The following is an 18989-nucleotide window of genomic DNA, read 5'->3' as shown; positions in this document are numbered from 1 at the left end:
TTTGTCCCTCAAGCGGCGTTCACAGCATGCGTATACGATTATTGCTTCGATATGTACAATGCTTTAAGACAGAAAATCATGTGCGTGCATACGTGTGATGTGTATATGTATGTGTGTACGTACGTGTGAGAGATTAATTTATTGAAGTATAGTGCGGAATAGTGTAAAACAAGGAAGTGACAGGTTAAGCAGTCAGATTATTTGTTTAAAAATACAGATTATAAGAAATAAATAAGAGTAAATAAATAAAAGTATAGTGTAGAACAAGGAAGAGAAGTAGTGTGTAATAATGTATCAAGGAAGTGACATATTAAAAGTTATTGTCAAGCGACGCAGCAGCGTCGCGACGCCAAGTACATTTATTAGTATTATATAAAAACACAGACACTTGTGACACTTAACGACAATCAAGTGGACTGTGAATTTTGTAATATTCATCAATCAAAAGGTAAATATTGTGAAATTTTTCTCATTTCTGTTTAGACATAATATATTTTGACATATTATATATTAATCTTAATAAAGAGAATAGACAGTTATCATTTTGTGGAATATAATTATTATGTAATTTATAATTATATATATATGTGTGTGTGTGTGTGTGTGTGTGTGTGTGTGTGTGTGTGTGTGTGTGTGTGTGTGTGTATGTAGAAATTTACATATTTGACTGCGCAACTATAATCATAGTTACATAGACATTTATTACATTTGCCTGCGTAGACACAAATATAGTTACGCAGAAATATTCCCTACATGTACAATTTTATATATATATATATATATATATATATATATATATATATATACGCCAAGTTTTTGTAAGTCGCTTTGGTCTTAATTTTTTTAGTTCCGAATTTACTTGGCAAAGCTAATGATTAATTTCAAAATTAAATATTTCATAATAATAAAAATGTGTAAATTGTAATACAACTCGGGTAAAATTTTTGTATGTAACTTTTCTTAAATCCTTTAATTCCAGGTCTACTTAGTAAAACTTATGATCTTAAAACAAATCAATTAGTTTTTCTCTTTTAAATTCAAAATTGGCGATTAATACAGTCAACGTTATTGCAGTAAGTGTTAAATAGTTTCATGACTTACTATTTGTAATCTAATATAAAAGCTGCAATATATTAGTGCTATTTCATATTTTGTACAAATATTTATTTGGATCACACGTAATAATGTATTTTTATGTATCATACAAAGTATTGAACTTATTTTGAAAATCATTTTCATTTTGTCGAGAATCTATAATACATAAATGCAAGATAGAATTTGTGATAAATTTATTTCAAATCACAAATCCTATCAATTGCTTCAATGTACTTGGCTAGTTAATTATTGATTTCATATTTAGTTTTGATTTTCTTTTTAGAAAAATTATATATATTTTTTAGGGAAAATTTTTATAAATTATTTTTAGCGGTATTTTTTTATTAAACGTTTTGTTGCATACAAGGAATATTTTTTTATGTACTTGGCGTACTTTTTTTACCTTTGTAAGGTTTTTTTAGAGGGATATATATATGTATATTGCACGCGCACGTCATATTGTGATCGTTCATGGCGACCACAAAATTAATTATTGTCCGCATATGTCACGCTTCGTATCTTATTTTTGAAAATTAGTAACGCGCCTCTACTTCGTGTTTCGCTTACCTTCTGTTTTGGTACCATGTTTTCACTTGCGTGTCCGTCAGCTGCAGTTTCGCCGCCAACTCCATTCTGTCTTGCACGCTTAGGTACTTTTGCCGCTCGAAACTCTTCTCGAGAGTTTGAAGTTGGTGATCCGTGAATGCCGTGCGCGCTTTACGTTGCTTCTTACTTTGTGCGGAGCCCAGGGAACTCGAGGAGCTTTTAGGATCATCCTCTTTCCCGCCTGAAATTGCAAAACTGTTGATATTGAATGTCTTCTCGCTTTCCTACCGTCTCATCGCACGCGATTTACAATTAGCTATAAAGTTAGAAGAAAAGGCAACTATTTTAAATCATCGAGCATACATTAGCAAAAATTATTTAAATATACGAAATTTAACAATTATTATTTTAGTTATTATTTAATTTTTTTGTCTAATTTCAAGTAAATTTTAAATTTTAATTAATTTTTTATTTAATATTTACACCGAAATCTTGAATTTCGGTATTCATATATCACGGAGATGAGTACTGGTACGATCGTTTTGCCAAAAAGATCGCTATAAAGAATTGTCGGCCTGTCATCGGGCCTAGGAAAAGGCTATAAAAGGCCGAGTGGCTTTTGTTTTCGCGGAGGGTAGAATCGATGCGCGTGGATTATACGCTGTGATCGTTTTTGCTTGCATGGCGATTGCAGTTGCCTCTCTATCGACGAAAGAGAAAGAGAGGAGGGAGGAGAAAGAAAGAGAGAGAGAGTGAGACTGAGAGAGAGTAAGAGAGGGGGGGGAGAGAGAGAGAGAAAATGATCCTTTTGTTCTCGGTTCGACTCTCCGCGCAGCCGAGAGCCGATTGGCTGATATCGCGGATTGGACCACGCAGTCGCGTTGAGACGCCGCAAATTATTCCCCCGATACATAGCCGTATCCGGAAAGAGACAGAGAGAAGGAGAGGGGGATATAGGATTCCCTGAGGAAACCGATTACACCACTAGGATACGAGTCACGCTCACACGCGGCATACAATCGCCCGCTCGTTCTCATTTCACCCCTCTCAAACTTCATCACACCCCATCACCCCTGTTCTTGTCATAGAAGGATAGTGGGGAACACGTGATTTTCCACTTTACGCATCATTTTGATGAAGCGGAAAATTAAGGATCGTTATTAGAGACCAATGAGTAATATATGCATCAATAATGCGGTGAGAAGGACGTGTTATGAAAAACTTGATTACCTTCGGAAATTATCGACCCTTAATCAAAGCAACAAAAAAATATAACGGTAACTTAAACATCAAGAACAACTTATAAGTTATGCATTATAGGAAAAATTGTTACATACAAAAGTTGCATGATTGCGAGAGGATTATTACATAGTATATTGTTTGTAAATGGGAGTATTTATTTTGGAGAATTAAAGATCAATTTTGTGCTTTAGAAATTAAAAGTGCTTCGTATATTTATTGTAATGCAAGAGTATGCAAGCTTTTTGACGTCAATAATGATCATGATATTTTTACACATGGATAACTTAATTCTCCTACAAATATGCACATTTCATAGAGATATAATTTTCAAGTCGTAAGCATTTCGAATATTTGTTTAGATATAAAAAGAGAGTGTTTCAAACATTTTTCTCTTTCTAAATATAGAAATGCTTCGTCAAATAGACTGTCCAACCCTACTCGAATTTATCCCGCAACAGGAGGGTGTGTCTTGTCGCGAGTAAATCGAGCAACCTCCTGAGAAGTCTCGATCAGAAAACCATCAAGACTTAATCTCCCGAGGGAACGGAGGTCCGTACAGGCTTCTGAAAGTATCTAAAGGCCCGTTGTCGCGAGCTCATCGATTGGAACGGTCGTGGATGTCGCGGGAGAAGCATTCTGCTCGAGGTGGGAGAAAACCCGGGGGTGTGTGGGATACACATAGCCAGGGAATAATATGGAACCGGAAGAAAGGCGAGAGAGAGAGAGAGAGAGGAGAGGTCGGGAAGATAGAAAGCTCATGGATTGAGTTAACCCGGACGAAAGCGCGGCTCTTAGCCCCCGTTTGATCGGCCAAATTCGCTCGAACGGGTCCAGAGGCTGCTGCGCCATGTTGGCTAACATGGCGCGCGCGCACCCAATTCCCCCGTTTCCCTCTCTCCTCTCTCCCCCTTCTTCCCTCTGCTTTCGGAAATTCGAACAAGGAATCTCGTTCTGACACCGCATCGGCATCGCAGCTCGACTCCCGAGACTCGTCCGCGAAAGCGGTGGAGGAAAGGGGTGGTTTGCGAGAAGGAAAGCAAGAGGGAAAAAAGGAGAGGGGGTGGGGAAAGAGTGGAATTGTGGAAACGGAGGTTGGAAAACTAAATTTACTATGTGATATACTTAGAGCCCAGGGCGGAAGAGGGAGAGGGGGATCCCTCCGACCGACCGATCGAATAGTTCTCTACTTTTGAAAGACACTTCCAAGACGTTAGGCGGAACTTTTCTCCCCCGCTCGATCCTCCTGACCCATGCTATCCGCATTTCGCGTAGCGAAAGTCGAGAACCATCCGCGAGAAATCCATCTCTTTTTCTTCGCACTATGTTCGTCTGCGCGTGGCACGTAACCCCGGAGCGGGGCTTATCTATGTTTGTCTCTTACGAGCGTGTTCACGCGCCACTCTTTACCCCGCGTTTTCACTTTGATGCGAAATGGCGACGCCCATGGTGATCAGCTTTGCGCAAAGTGGTTTCCATTCCGGAGTTGAAGTCACGATCCTGTGTTTCGATCCTTGCGCATTATATATCAACGTTTCAGAAAAGGGATTAAAATATAACGTATATCAATCTGAAAATGCTTCGAAATTAACCGTAAAGTACGGTGAAAGCCATAATCTGTGGAAATATGTATGTTTCGCAAATAATACGTCACGAGTAATATTAACCTTCCGCCCAGACTTTCACACATATTTTAATTTATATATTATTTTATAAAGTTTATACAAGAATAAAAAAACAGATGTGTCATATGTACATATTACACAGAACTAGAATAAAAATGTCATTAATTACAATATTTTCTTATAATTATTATATATAAACAGTATTTTTTTGAAAAAATAATAATTTAAGAATATAATAAAATTAAAATTTTTAATATTAAAGAGATTTATTCTGAGATATTTACAAAGGAAATTTTGTCAGGAGACACTCATTAATCTATACATCTATTATTTTATAAAAAGATCATACAAAAAATTATGAAAAACAGATATGTCATGTATATGCACAGAATTAGAATAATAATGAAATAAAGACACATCATTACTTTTTATTTTTTTTTATTATTATAATTAATAGCATTTTTTTAAAGAGAAAAAATAATTTTAAAATACAATAAATTAAAATTTAATATAAAAAAATTAAAATTTAATATAAAAAAAATATTCCCAGATATCTACAAAAGAAATTTTGCGACGGAAATCAAAATTGATTCAAAATCTATCATAAATGTACGACTGCCGCAACTATATGTTTGAGGATTAAGAGAAAATTTAATGCTATTCGTTTAGGAAGCAAAAATTAGAAAGTGTGAAATTGGAAAAAATTCTTCCAAGTCATCTAGTAATTTATTTTTTAACATTGCCATTCATTTAGTGATTCATTGTTATTCTACTCGATTTTGCAATTCAATGATTCTCTTTATCACGATTCATATTTTTTTCTGCAACAATAATTTGTTCCGCCCTCTCTCTTTATCTCTTTTAACGTTATAAATTCCACATTATTTATTACGCTTTATAGCTATAAAACCAACTATTTATTGATACTTTCAATATTATTCAGATGTTCATCAATATCATTAATGCAGCATTATTATGCATGGGTTCATCAGAATAAACCTTTGCCAATGTAAATTGCAATTCATGATGAAATGCATCATACGCTCAAATCGTGCGCCTATAATCGCTTAAACAAAAGTTTGAAATGAATTTGTTTTACACAATAGGCAGAGCAGTCTACTCGGATACATCTACTCGGTAGATTTTTCTCTCACAAAAAATTTTTCTCTCTGAAATTTCGATAAAAAAAAGTTCTCAAAATATACTTTCAAGAAAGTTAGCGAGAAGATAATTTATCTGGATGTTAAAGGAACTTGAGCAGCTTTTTTTTGGCATTTAAAATCAGGTTTTTCCTGTATCTCCCTAGTTTTCGTCAATAAGGCCAATAATTAGATAATTACCGGGTTTATAGCCTCGTCTGCGTGATTATAAAATAATACTTTAAATATAACTTTTTAGCTTTCTTTATTTTTAGTTCATAAAGTCAATTTTTAAGTATCTTTTTATTTATACACATTAATCATGGATTGTTAATAATTTCTTCTTCCTTGTCCTAGATTTCAGTATCGATTCCAAAAATTCCTAAGCATATTTTGAAATTGACATAATTTCGAAAATTTTGATGTGTAAAACACATAATAAAGGTAATTTTTATTTTTTCCGTAACGAAAAACAAAACAATTAATATTTAATGTATTTTCCCATACTTATGGTATCAAGATTATAATTAACGTTTTCGAGTCTTAATCTTTCAGGTGAAAAATTAATGTTTTAAACACGCGTTTTCCCGTTCTTATTTTTACATGAATGACACTAACGCTAAAGTGTATTTCCATAAGTCACGATGATAAGGATTTCGTTTCCATTGTCCAGGGGGCAAAATGTATTTTAAAAGTGAGCTCGCAAACATAGCGACCGCAACGGATGCGTCGCATATACGCGCCAGTGAAAATCATGACGTGTTCTCAAGTCGTATTACGTCGTATTAAGGAGAAAGAACGAGGGAGAAAAACAGAGGAAGAGGGAGGAAATGAGTGAAGAGGAAGGGACGACTTGCGTGCTGCAAGCATCGCCGCGGTACAATGTATGGCACATAAAAGTGAGATTAACAGGATGTTTATCGAGCAATTATGCGCCGCTGCAATTAGTGCCAGCATGTTGCCGTCGTCCACGTCGCGGTCAAATCGTTCACGTCATTAATGGTAATAGTCTCCGCAATATTGTGGGATTTATTATATAAACGAAAGGTCCGCAAATTTTAATGGAATAATCAAATTCAAATAAAAAATCAAATCTTGAAAAATTATTTAAAAAATTGCATTTATTTTTCTTATAACTTTCAAATCTAAATAATATGTAACCAAATTGAAATTAATAATACACACGTGTTTCACATAATTATAAAGTATTCTGTTCGAAACTTGACATCGTACAAAACAAAATAGGGTTTTGAAAAAAGGAAAGGTTGATAATTTTAAATTTTAATTAAGGTCATTTAGAAAAGTTATATATATGAAAAATTATAACCAAAAATTGAATAGTTTACGAGATTGATACAAAGAAAACATATAATGTTTTTGAGAAAAAAAATATGAATTTGTAATGAATAGTTACATATTTTTAGAGCAGCGAATGGCTGAGGTGGCAAAGTGATTGCTTGCCATATTAAAGAATCTCGGGTCCAAGTCACGATACAGCATAAAAATTTTCTGCGATATCGCTACCCCCTTCCCTTTGGACAGTCCTCCTTTACTATTACTACATATTTTTAAAAATCCTTAATGATGCACATTTTTATCAAATTCAATATACAACATATCGAAAGCAATGGCTTTTATTTTTAATAAATACTCGAGTGATTATTGACAATAGATGTCTCGCGTAAGCGTAATTCGTATAGATTTTCTTTCACAAAGGAACTATATCATACATTGAATGCAACTTCCCAAGCAATCGCGCTCTTCGATATTGTTACTGGGCCAAGGACTCTATGCAAAACTCGCAGACACTGCGACGAAGGATGCGGAAAGTGCAGCGCTAGTAGCTGCAGCTAAAGAGGAAGAATCAGCCGGATGGATCGTAAAAATGAGAATAATAAAACTTTCGCGAAACGTTGCCTCTCGCACTTTATGATCTTGCTAGATGAGAATGGGAAAGAGAGGGAGCGGGAAAAAGCCCGGAGTTTCCATTGTGTGTTGCGCGATTTTATTTGCTTATTGTTTTATTTCACGCCGAGTACGTCGCGTAAGTAATTTGCGGAAGAGAGTTAAGAAGCTGCACATTTACATTTTTATATATGAAATTTTTATTAATACATAAGAGAAATATAAATGTGAATCATACGATGATATCTTGATACGTGAATTATGTAATTATTAAAAAAAATTGAAAAAGACGAATTGAAACAAACATAAAGATGCATGGATTTCTTATTTCTTAATTATAGAGTTAATGAGCTTCTAATAATGCTTTCTTCTTCAAATATTCATCGCGACAATCCCTAAAATTACATTATGCCGTACACACAAATAATTTTTTACTAACAATAAGAAATATTTCTCAGGTATAGATCTACAATATACAAAATTATACAAAAGTTTTATTCATATTGTATAATCTCTAATTTCCTTAAACAATAAAATTATTTGTTTCAATAAACAATATCGGACTCTTATATTGCATCTATCTTTTGTACGAGTTAAAATTAAATTTGTCAGCGAAATTAGTGGTAAAGTTTTGAGGGTATTTTTCCATAAAAAACATTTAGGGAAGCTGCTGTGGAATTTTGCTTACAAATGCGAGTCACACCTCTTCGCTTGGCCCCGTGTCGTACGGGATGTTCTCTTACCATCACCACCTACAACCCCTCGTATCGTATACAAAGGCGGTGGCCCTCGACGGGACAGAATCTGACCCTCTTCTGTATTGTGTTACCGCGTCGCCACCTTTGGGGGAGAAAACACTAGGGATAATGTTATGGGGGCAACGTTTTATTGCCTGCCCACTCTATTTGCAACGATCCCACGGGGGACAAACTGTCGGCGAGAATTTTAAAAACAAACTTACGGGATTGAACCAAATTAGTATCCCATACATTGCATAGTCGACTTTTGATATTGTATTCTTTAAAACTATATTATATTTTCAATATTCTTATTAACGCTTTAATTTCGTGTGCGAAACAAACAAATAAAATATTATCAAATTATACAGAACGTAAAAAAATATATAAAAAAGGAATTTATAGATATTATGTAACATTTGTGCGGATAAAACGTAAAAAATATGTAAATAAGGAACTTGTACATAAAAATATATATTATGTAATATTTGCGGAAAACACAATAATAGCATCATTACGTCATACATAAATGATATAGTTTTCCTATCATGATGTTATAAGATCTGCATTATCTTGCGCGATCGTAATAATTCTTCGATAGCTATCGCTTCGTAATTTGTTTAAGGATCTCATAGCAGAATAAGGATTGCGAGGTGTCGGTTTACACGATACCAACTATCGCAGCACGGAAACATTATAGGGAAAAATGCAATCGAGTGTTACTGTCAGATCATATTATACTTGAGCCTAAGGTTTCCACGGGGTGCGTAACGCCCGTGTTTCTCGAATTTCACGAGCGCATTCCGCGCATGCGGCGAATAGAAATGCAACGGTTACAACAACTCACGGTTACTTGCGAAATTACGAATGTGAGTTCTCCGTTTTATATAGATCGATCAAGCTTGTTGGGTAATTTAAAATTAAGATTATTGCCATGTAACTCTATCTATAAATATTAATATTTATTTTTTAAATATATTATACCTGTTTTGTAACCTTTTGCCTTAAATAGTTAAATAATCTGAAATAATTTAAAACTCTTAATGACTGTAATAATTAAGAAACTATTTAATTATGTATATTTATTTATTTATTGTATAATTATGACTAATATCATGTTCATATTGTTTGTGAATTCTATCAATTTTTTATTCTTAATTATTTACAGAATTTTGCATTTGTTAAAATATTAGTGAAAGTTTGTAGAGAGAGAGCGAATGTGCGTTTTTCTCTCTCTTGAATGATGTTAGTATTTATATAAGTTAAAAAAATTAAAATTGATGAGGAGCAGTTTTGACCAATTTCCTTTAGAACGAAAGAATGTTACAATTACTGACATAATTGGAAAGTTTTGGATCGACTGCAGTAAGTATTAGCAATAATTGCCTTGTTATTTTGAGCGAACACGATTCGAGTCACATTATACGGTCGGACTTCACTAAAAACTTCCTCGCCGACAGATGTTTACCGTCATTGTCGGGATTCGCGCGGTTGTTTTCCAGTGTTCGCCTAACGAGATTTTCAAATCCTCTTAAGCGCCCAATACATCCGCGTTGACAGACTTGACCTCGCTTTCTCGAAATCGATACCGACTTCGAAATCACGGTATCTCCGACAGGCAATTATCAAGAATTATAGCGAGAATGATTAATTTGATCGATTGAGCCGCTTTAATGTGGAGCAAATTTGAAAATGATTGTTGCGAAGTTTAAATGATTGCTTCGTTTTGGATATCGCGAAATTCTTCATCATCATACAGACAATACGCTTCTGCGCATTGTTACCTACGTAAACGTTTGCCTCCGACGGAATAATTAATCACCTGCGCGTAATCTAAGATCACCCGCTTTGTAAACACGATATACCCTTCCTACGCGTTGTGAGCTAATCTCGCGATCACTGTTTGCGATTAGATTTATCACGATATTCTGTGTAGAACCAAATCATAATTGCCAAATCTTAAATATGTTGAAGACGTGTAAAATAATTTACATAAACATTTATCAATACGTTGCGAGATGTGATTGAATCTTTTATATTTTAAAAGCCTCATATTTTCAAAAGAATTTTTTTGTAAAATTATTCTATTTTATATTTTATTTATGAAATTATTTTATATTTTTATATAATCTATAAGGTGTTCCTAAGGTGACTATCTATTTTGGTGAAATTGGAGGTATTTTAAAAAATTGTTATACTGGGGCAAAATGTGGCAATGTCTATTATTGCGTAAATTCTAGTATTTATAAAAGTTCAATTGCTTTACACGATCTTCAGTTAATTTTTTTATTTTCTCTTTATAAACTTATGTTGTTTATGAATGTGCAAGAATAATTAAATTATGCTCATAAAAAGTATTTTGTTTAAATATATACATATATTTTCACGTCTTAAAGATATTTTTTTACAATTTTTATTATTTTACAAAATAGACAGTCACTTTTAAGAACACCTTATATATTTTTACTTCTTAAATAAAATAGCTCTTTAATTTCCATTTCGAGAAATATTTTCGCACAAGATTCATTCAATGCGCATTCATTTTGTAAATTTGTATTATCGTTTCTTATTTGATATTCAGATAATCGGTCTTCTTTATGTACGAGTCATTCAAAGTCCTCGCTGTCGACATTGTCACCGTTGAATCTTTCTTCTGAGCTTGATATTCAGATCGCGGGATTAATTCCACGTAGATTGTATCGTCAAAAAGTCCGACAGCCGGCTCGTAAAAAGGCACCTTCGGCATCCGAAATTGCTTTCGTCTCGCGAAAGTCCCTCGGATAGAACTGCTAATCCGCCGGGATCTAAACGGTTGCCAATCATTTCCGGTTCTCGGATTAGTCGCGCGTCGAAAAGTCAGCGAGCTCGTCCGTAAGGGCGTGAAACGGCTTCTGCCAGAACTTTCCGGAGACCCATGATACGGAGATGACAACAATGTGGATCCGTGGGGACGAATGTCGGCTTCTTAAGCGGATTACAAACGACTCGCACACGCGTCCGAGAAATGATATTCTCGCGTGGAGAAAGACACTTTTTTTCACACCTTTTTCAATTGGATAGAACGCCAGTGCATTGATCCGATGGTAAGATTCGTATTAAAAAGAGAAGTACATGTAGAAATTAGAAATTGAAAGTAGAAATGAGAAATATCTATTATCAGGATTGTGACGTAGATTTCAAAATTACACTTGCATGAATTGTTTACATCGTTTATATCGTGTTTACATGGACTTTTCTGTGTAAACACATTTCACTTAAACTATTATAAATTAAATTTTAAAATACAAAAGACAATAACTATATTATAAACTAGTATTAATGTTTTATATAATATTTATTTTTTTATCAATATGAAATCCAGTTCGTTGAATCGTTGAAATTTATTGATTTTTTGTGACAAAATAAGGTATTAAAATTTGTTTATTCGTATATTTACACCATCTACAACGTAAACGAAATATCTTCGATAAGCCATATTTCATTGATTACTCATTATCGTTATAAATGACATGTAAACATAGTTTACATTGTTTATGTGTGTGCAGACTATTATAATTTACAGGTAAATTCCCATCAATTGTGTTTCAAACATATGTACATGTTTAATTTTGAATTCAACACACATACACATACACAGAAATATATAAGCAATGATATAAATATATAAATTCATAATTTTATATTCAATATTTTTATTCATAATTTTAATATTTTTATTCATAATTTTAATATTTTTATTCATAATTTTAATATTTTTATTCATAATTTTAATATTTTTATTCATAATTTTAATATTTTTTCTGAAATGATTGGAATTTCAGATTCTGTTAAATTTGGAGAAACTTATCGGATTAAGAAATTTCTTTCTTACAACCTTATTTTCTCTCTTGACTCATAAAAAAATTAATTGATGTTAAGTAGTAATATATACAACTGTCACATAAGTTTTTAATCCACATTTTTAATTCAAGTTTTGAGTCCTATGCTGTAAATAAATAATAATGCGTAGAAAAAATCAATTATATACGTGATTAAAGAAAACAATCAAAAGAAATTCTAATTTTATCGTGATATTGTAAGGCACACGTGTATATATAATACACACACACACACACACACAAATGTAAAAATAAAATTGAATTTAAAATATCTTTCTTTATACGCACATATATGTGTTCCGCTCTGTGATTAGAATGGCGTCACTACATTAAATTGCCCTTATTGCGCTAATATTTCCTCGCTCATCAACACCCGGTATAATTTTCATAAGGACATACTTGGGGATACGATAATTAGGGGTTCGAGATCTCAGCGAGAAGTAAACAGCTAACGAGCGATCAACTGCGTATATGATTGATGCGTAAATCCGTCGACAATTACATCTAGCTGTTAGTCCGACGTTAATAATTTTCTAATCAACGCCGCGTGAAGAATCGATCGTATTTGTACCGTGACGCTCTGCTGCTGGCTACGATGATAGCGGAATGTAATAATCTAGACGGGAAATTGGAATGAACGTCCCTCTGTAAAAAAAAAAAGAAAAAAATCGCCTGGGCCAATCTACGTGAAAGCGTGCGGCGCGGCAATTACATCGGCGTTACTCCTCCTAATTGTCCTTCATTAATAATTCCGCGATCTTCCGCTGCATGGATGGCGTACTACGGAAGGTGGCTACCATTTACGCTTATGGTCGCGCGCGTCAGCCATTGTCTGATAACACCAGTAATGAATGTTATTAGCTTAAATGAAAAAAAAATTTTAATATCATTTGTCCTCGCGCTTTTTTTAATTAGAAGCGTTACAAACTTTTACAAAATATCTCTGCCTTAATATAACTCGCGATGTGAATTAGAGCTCCGTTTATCTATAAGGAATTGACTCTCGATTGCAATGTAAGGAATTTTACGAAATCGTTTCATTGTTTGAAAATGGGGCAAACTTGTAAAATATAATGTATAATATAATGAGTATACAGGGTGTTTCAGAATTCGCGGATACGGACTCCACAGTGCGATTGTTCATATCAAAACAAACAACTTTTCCCTCTGGCAAAATTGCGTCTGAGTATTACTTTTTAAGTGAGAGCAACTTTAAGCTAACGAATAAGCGTCTTATGATTTATGTGATATTATCTTAGATTATGCTTCAATCAGGGGCGGCGCGCGCACGGCATGTGTGACGTTTGAGCGTGTATGCTATTTTATCTTTATTTATCGAAATCCTATAGAAACATTAGAAGAGATTTGGAGGAACAACTTCATTGTGCAATGGCAACTGTCACATTGGAAATGCTCCAACGAGCACAAGAAAATCTTACTTGCAGAGCTAATATGTGTATACAAATGAAAGGTGCATTTTGAGCATGTAAACATTTAAACATTTAATATATGTATAGCACACTATAATAATTGACTTTTTAATGAATTTTATGTGATTTTTGAAATGCTTGAATATCTTGTTTTTAATTTTTTTCTTATCGATATCATAAAAATACCTTTTACCGATATATATTCTTCACATCTGTAAGTATGATTAAATATAATGTGCTAATAATATGTTGATAAACATATCAATGTGGAGCTTATATAAAAAGTTATTTGTATGTGAATTATATTTAAAAAATTAAAATAAATAAAATAACAATATTAATATAGATATTTTACAAAAAAATATGTAGTGTTAATAGTATCTTATAAATATGGAATGCTACTTTCCAAACTGTAATTCAAACAATAATCTAAAGGTAAGTTATAAATAAAATTTTGAAATATATATATATATTTTTAAATTTTATTTATAACATCTTTTTACTTGATATTTTTTACAAGTTATTGCATATTTAGTTCAAGTTTATAACGAAAATGTAATAAAATATGCGATCGTGTCGATTTTAGCTCAGCATACTATGTCTCTTTATCGCACGCGCAGGCACTTTTTTTTATTTCTCGTGTCACCGTAGCCGAGACAAGGACGACGATTATCGATTACCATGACGTGACTTGAGATTTTCAAACGCCACACTGTCGTTGCGCCGGGGCTTTGGTCATTGGTCTTGTTCGTGAAACACTTAAGGGGCGTTATAAATAGCGATGCGGCGCAAGGTGCGAGCCGTCGCGACGAGTCAATGTCGTGGAAAAATTGGCGTCTTCGCGACCGAAACGGCTTGTTTTCGTATTTGCAACGAAGCAGCATCAAATTTAGCACCGAGAGCGAGAAGCAGTATTAGTATCACCGCTTCTAATCACATTGCCATCATCCGCATAATTGTTGATAATGCGCTTCTTTGAAGAAATAAGCCAATTACGAAACAAACAGCCGTTGTAGCCAGCGGCTTCGCATTTAAAAACAACCATTTCGGGCGAAAAGAAGGACGGATTTGCAAGAGAAACTGTGAATTAACAGAGATTGTGATACGCTTGGTATAAGTCATCTTAATAGCATCTTCGTCGGATAAATACGACTTTTATGATGGCTACTTGATTCGTAGTAACGCAACATTTTTGTTGTTGAAATGTGAACGTAATAAAAATCGAGTAGCAAGTTTTTGTTTCATTCAAGTTTCATTTTCCAGGCAATTGTTATATTTGTGTTTAGTTTTACGTATATCGTAAGGCTAATAATTTGCATATTTACTTTCTTCGAGGAATTAATAATGTAATTGATCCATGATAAAGAATCAGTTTTATTCGTTTCATTGCATTTTTATCATGTATGTACGAATTTCTGCATAATACGAGTATTCTCGACATCTTACGAAATTCGGCGTCATCCGATTAGAGAAGTTAATGACGACTTAGCACTTGTTCAGCTGGAGGATACAACGGCACAGGTAGAAAAGATGAATGAAGCAAATGAGGGTAACATAATTAAAGCTTTCGAAAATGCCGAGCTCCAATTTAGAACCATTAGAATTCCTAAACGTTGTCGATCGAATAGACCCAACAACTTGAGATGAGAAAGAGAGAGAGAAAAAGAGAAACGTTTACCTTTCTACGCAGAGAAAGATGTATCTGATTCTCGAAAGAGAGGCACTCTATACAATCACAATCAGCGACGGTCGACGTGATCTCACCGATTAGGACATCCGGTCGCGAGAAGGACCATGTACCCCGTAAATATCCTTGATACTTTCGTAAAAGTCCACGCAAGCGATCAGACAAATAGATGAAATTTCAAAACACAATGTTCGCATATTTTTATTTTCGTAAAAGAGCATCTCTTGATTCATTTGAGCGTCTCCTTCAATCAAACTAATATTTAAACTATCCAAATAATTATTTTAGAGGTTGAAAATCATTGTAATATTTTTACTATTTTTCCATTATCTATGAGAAAAGAAAATTAAGTTTATCAAACTATTGGATAGACATGCAAAGTTTAATTTTGTGAGAAATGTAAAAAATTCAGTAAAGAATCAGAAATAAAACTAAATAACTAATGCTTAATAGAAAATCTCCTAAAGTAATTGTTGGACGTGTTAAATTTTATCTAAAATGCGTTACAAAAATACGCAACTTGAATCAATTGGCTTGTGTATTGTACTTTATTTCTTTTATGACTCTATGACTATTTTTCAAGAATTTAGCCAACACGTTTCTGATATAACTGTATCGAAAATATCATCTTTTTTTCTGCTTAAAAGATTCTATTACTGATATGTAAATATCGTTAGAAAAGGCCATATATACCGATATTGTTGTAGCTTTATATTAGTTGTAGCAAACGACGAGCAGTTTTGAAAGCACACTGAAAAAAAAATTCTGGGTAAATCTATGAGATGCATTTAGTAATGCATTTTTTGAAATATTTAGTTTTTATCATCAAGTATGATAATAATAACAAAATATTTAGTAATAGTTATAAACATTTTCCAAAAATAGTTATAAATATTTTACGTTTAATTGAGTTCACTAAATATTAAAAATAATTAAATAATTTCGTCTTAATCACCTATACGTTTAGTTGAAACTATTTCACCACAGCGGTGGGTAACATTTATCAAGTTTGGATTATTATAACCAAGCCTTTTTTTCAGTGCATGTAATAAACTGTGATTTACCATTGGACGTAACGGAAGCACCGTCGTGATGGCTAGCGTCGCTGTCCTCATCTAGATTACTGGTGCTCAAGGACGTTCTGGACTGATGCCTGACACTGAGATCTCGCGGAGTCGAGGGTGGACTTCCGGGTGGCTCCTGGCTAGGCAGACCGGACTGATGCATCTTGCTGGACGCGCCGCCCAGAATGTCAGTGATCATAAATCTCGATCTTTGTGGCATCGTTGTCGAGGCGTCGCCTCTTTCCAACCCGTTATTGTTATCGTTGTTGTTTAGATTGTTATTATTGTTGTTTAGATTATTATTGCGCGAGTCCAGTCCATTGGAGAGACGTTCGATGCCAATGCCGTTTCGATCGACCATGTTTTCCAGCCGATGCGCCTCCAGGCCAGACATCCTACTAAGATTCAGGCCGTTATTGGCCACGGCAACGCCACTGAGAGCGGCCACGTGGTGGTTCTGCTGGTGATGGACCGTCATCACGCTAGACGCAGGTGGTTCCTTCGGGCTACGGGCACCTGTAGGTGCCTCTGTCGCCACCCCAGGACTTGCCCGGTACCTGGGAGACAGAATCTTGCCGACGATGACGACGTAGTCTACGCCAAAAAGATCGTGCCCTTACTAATTCAATTTCACTTCACTGTAATTCCAGATAGACTCGATTTCTGGATCACTTTTCCTCTTCTACATGTGCAACGAATACGTTGTTGCCTAACATTCTTGACGTTTATCTTGAATCCACTATGTTGAGTTTTCGTTGATAATGTCAAGAAACTTCGCTCGTTCGTGTCCAGGACATGAATACGCTTATCGTTTTAATAAACCAGATTTCAAAGGTTCATTCAATTTACAAAGGCATTGGAACCTTTAAATCGCGCAAACGTTTAAATTTACAATTTAGAGAATCGACTAGCGAAAATCATCCCGGGAAAATCTGGCATAAATGGTACGTGAAACCGATATTCGCGTCGAGATGCGTGTACACCTTGCACTTCCTCCCGTTTACTCGGTCGCTCCACCTTCTTCCCAAGCAATTAAGGGGCCGCTCGGCTCGGCTCCCCGGTTAATTGCTAATTGGCCACTTAACATAATTGCCGCGCGTAAGAGCGAAGCCGCCGACCACTTCCGCTTTCCTTTTTTTCCTTTTCTTTTTGCACCTTTAATTAGTAATTATTTTTATATAAGATTCCGTCCCTCTCACTTTTGCACAAATATGCGATGGTAAATTGATGAATTATTCGTTGAAATGAGTTTGAAGACTTTGAGTTTGAACAAATAATCTTGAAAACTTATATTTTTTGCTGATTGGTCGTTCAATAAAACGATGTGACGAAAGTTTTAAGGAAGAATTCCCAGACATTGGCACGCACCTCCACCTTTATCCTATCACAATTACATGTCGCATAAACGACCACAAGTAATCACATTTATCAACTCACTATCAGTTCAATAATCATTCACTCGATTGGTCCGTTTCGATTCGTGTTTGTTCCAAAAGTTTGTCTTTAAATAGGCTTATTGCGATTGCCCGTCACACGTTGCATAATTGATCACTTTCGCGACGAGATTTTTATTAGCGTTTTACTAATTTTGAATTGTCAATATATCGTCAGCCTATTTACACTGTTTTTTTTTAAGTCGCACTGTCACTTGGTTGTCGCGTTAAATCATTTCGATTATTCGAGTCAAATTTTGACAAAGATTTCTATTAGTCTGCTTTAATTTCTGGATCAATTTATGACGAACTATATACAAAGCTTATTAAGAAGCAATTTGATTGATCGATCAATAGCAATTTCGCGGTTCAGCTTCGCGAACGTGCAATTTCGATATAGAGATCAATCTGTTGCGCGAGTGACACTTTGGTGGAAGAAGAACCGCTCCGATCGGTCTGTTTCAAATGGAAACGTAGTCCTGACGCGAGGTGTGCGTGCGTGCGTGCGTGTGCATCGAATTGCCACGACTGGTCTGTCTGTACTGAGGACGACGGGCACCTCTGCTCATTCCTGGGCGGCCATATCGCCAGTCTGGCACGCCCCGTAATCACCCCACCACCGATCAATCCGGGCCAATCCTGCATGTCGCCGTTAAGCATCCCGCCAATCCCAACTAAAGCAACCACGGCGCCTCCGTTACGTGGCTCGGCTACGCCCAAGTAATTTGAAATGTGTTTCAGCGGTAATTCGATATAAAATTGTAGTTAATATCTTTCATTATAGTCCGGGTGGGTGAAGGGGAATAGGGGGTGTCCAGGTTCCTCGCGCGAAAGACGACGATGGTGGGAGCAACGGTGGGAGATTGGATAAAGTAGAAGGAAGGATAGAGCAAGAGCGAAGGGTGGAGCGGGCGATGATACTCCCACTTCCAGTTTGCTCTCCTCCGAGAGCTCTCTTCGAGAGATGGAACAGCGATGGATCATCGCGGAGCGTGCAGAATAAGAGGGGAAGGGGGGACAGAAGGTCCGGCGAGACCATCTGGAAGGGGTGAAGTGCCATCGAAACGGAGAAGGGTGGTTCCAGCTCCGACGAAGTTACTCCGCAAATTTACGAATTCAGGAGACGAAGCGACGAGCAGAGCTTGGAAGTCTGGGCGAGCAAGCGAGCGAGCGAGTGAGTTTTTTGCTACGTGAACTTTTTCTTTCCTCCC

The 18989-nt window shown here is 35.3% G+C and overlaps 1 protein-coding gene across 2 annotated transcripts in view; it reads right to left on the bottom strand.

Moving 5' to 3' along the window:
• The window catches only part of LOC145975978 (uncharacterized), a 37471-nt gene extending 19165 nt beyond the window's left edge, over window positions 1-18306 (bottom strand). For both annotated transcript variants that reach the window (XR_014440144.1, XM_083106769.1), the window contains exons 1-2: window positions 16346-18306; window positions 1663-1882 (exon numbers count right to left, since the gene is read on the bottom strand). Coding sequence is in view for 1 of the 2 variants with exons in the window: in XM_083106769.1 (XP_082962895.1) it covers window positions 1663-1882; window positions 16346-16823 (698 nt within the window). In the remaining variant the exon portion in view is untranslated. The remainder of the gene's footprint in view (window positions 1-1662; window positions 1883-16345) is intronic.
• Window positions 18307-18989: the final 683 nt, after the last annotated feature.

This window comes from Camponotus vicinus, unplaced genomic scaffold (genome assembly GCF_025532165.1).
Source record: "Camponotus vicinus isolate PSW18456_S1 unplaced genomic scaffold, iyCamVici1.0 SCAF_1, whole genome shotgun sequence".
NCBI classification, from domain to species: Eukaryota; Metazoa; Arthropoda; class Insecta; order Hymenoptera; family Formicidae; genus Camponotus; species Camponotus vicinus.
The sequence above is the reverse complement of the archived record's forward strand: the minus strand, read 5'-3'. Positions and strand labels throughout refer to the sequence as shown.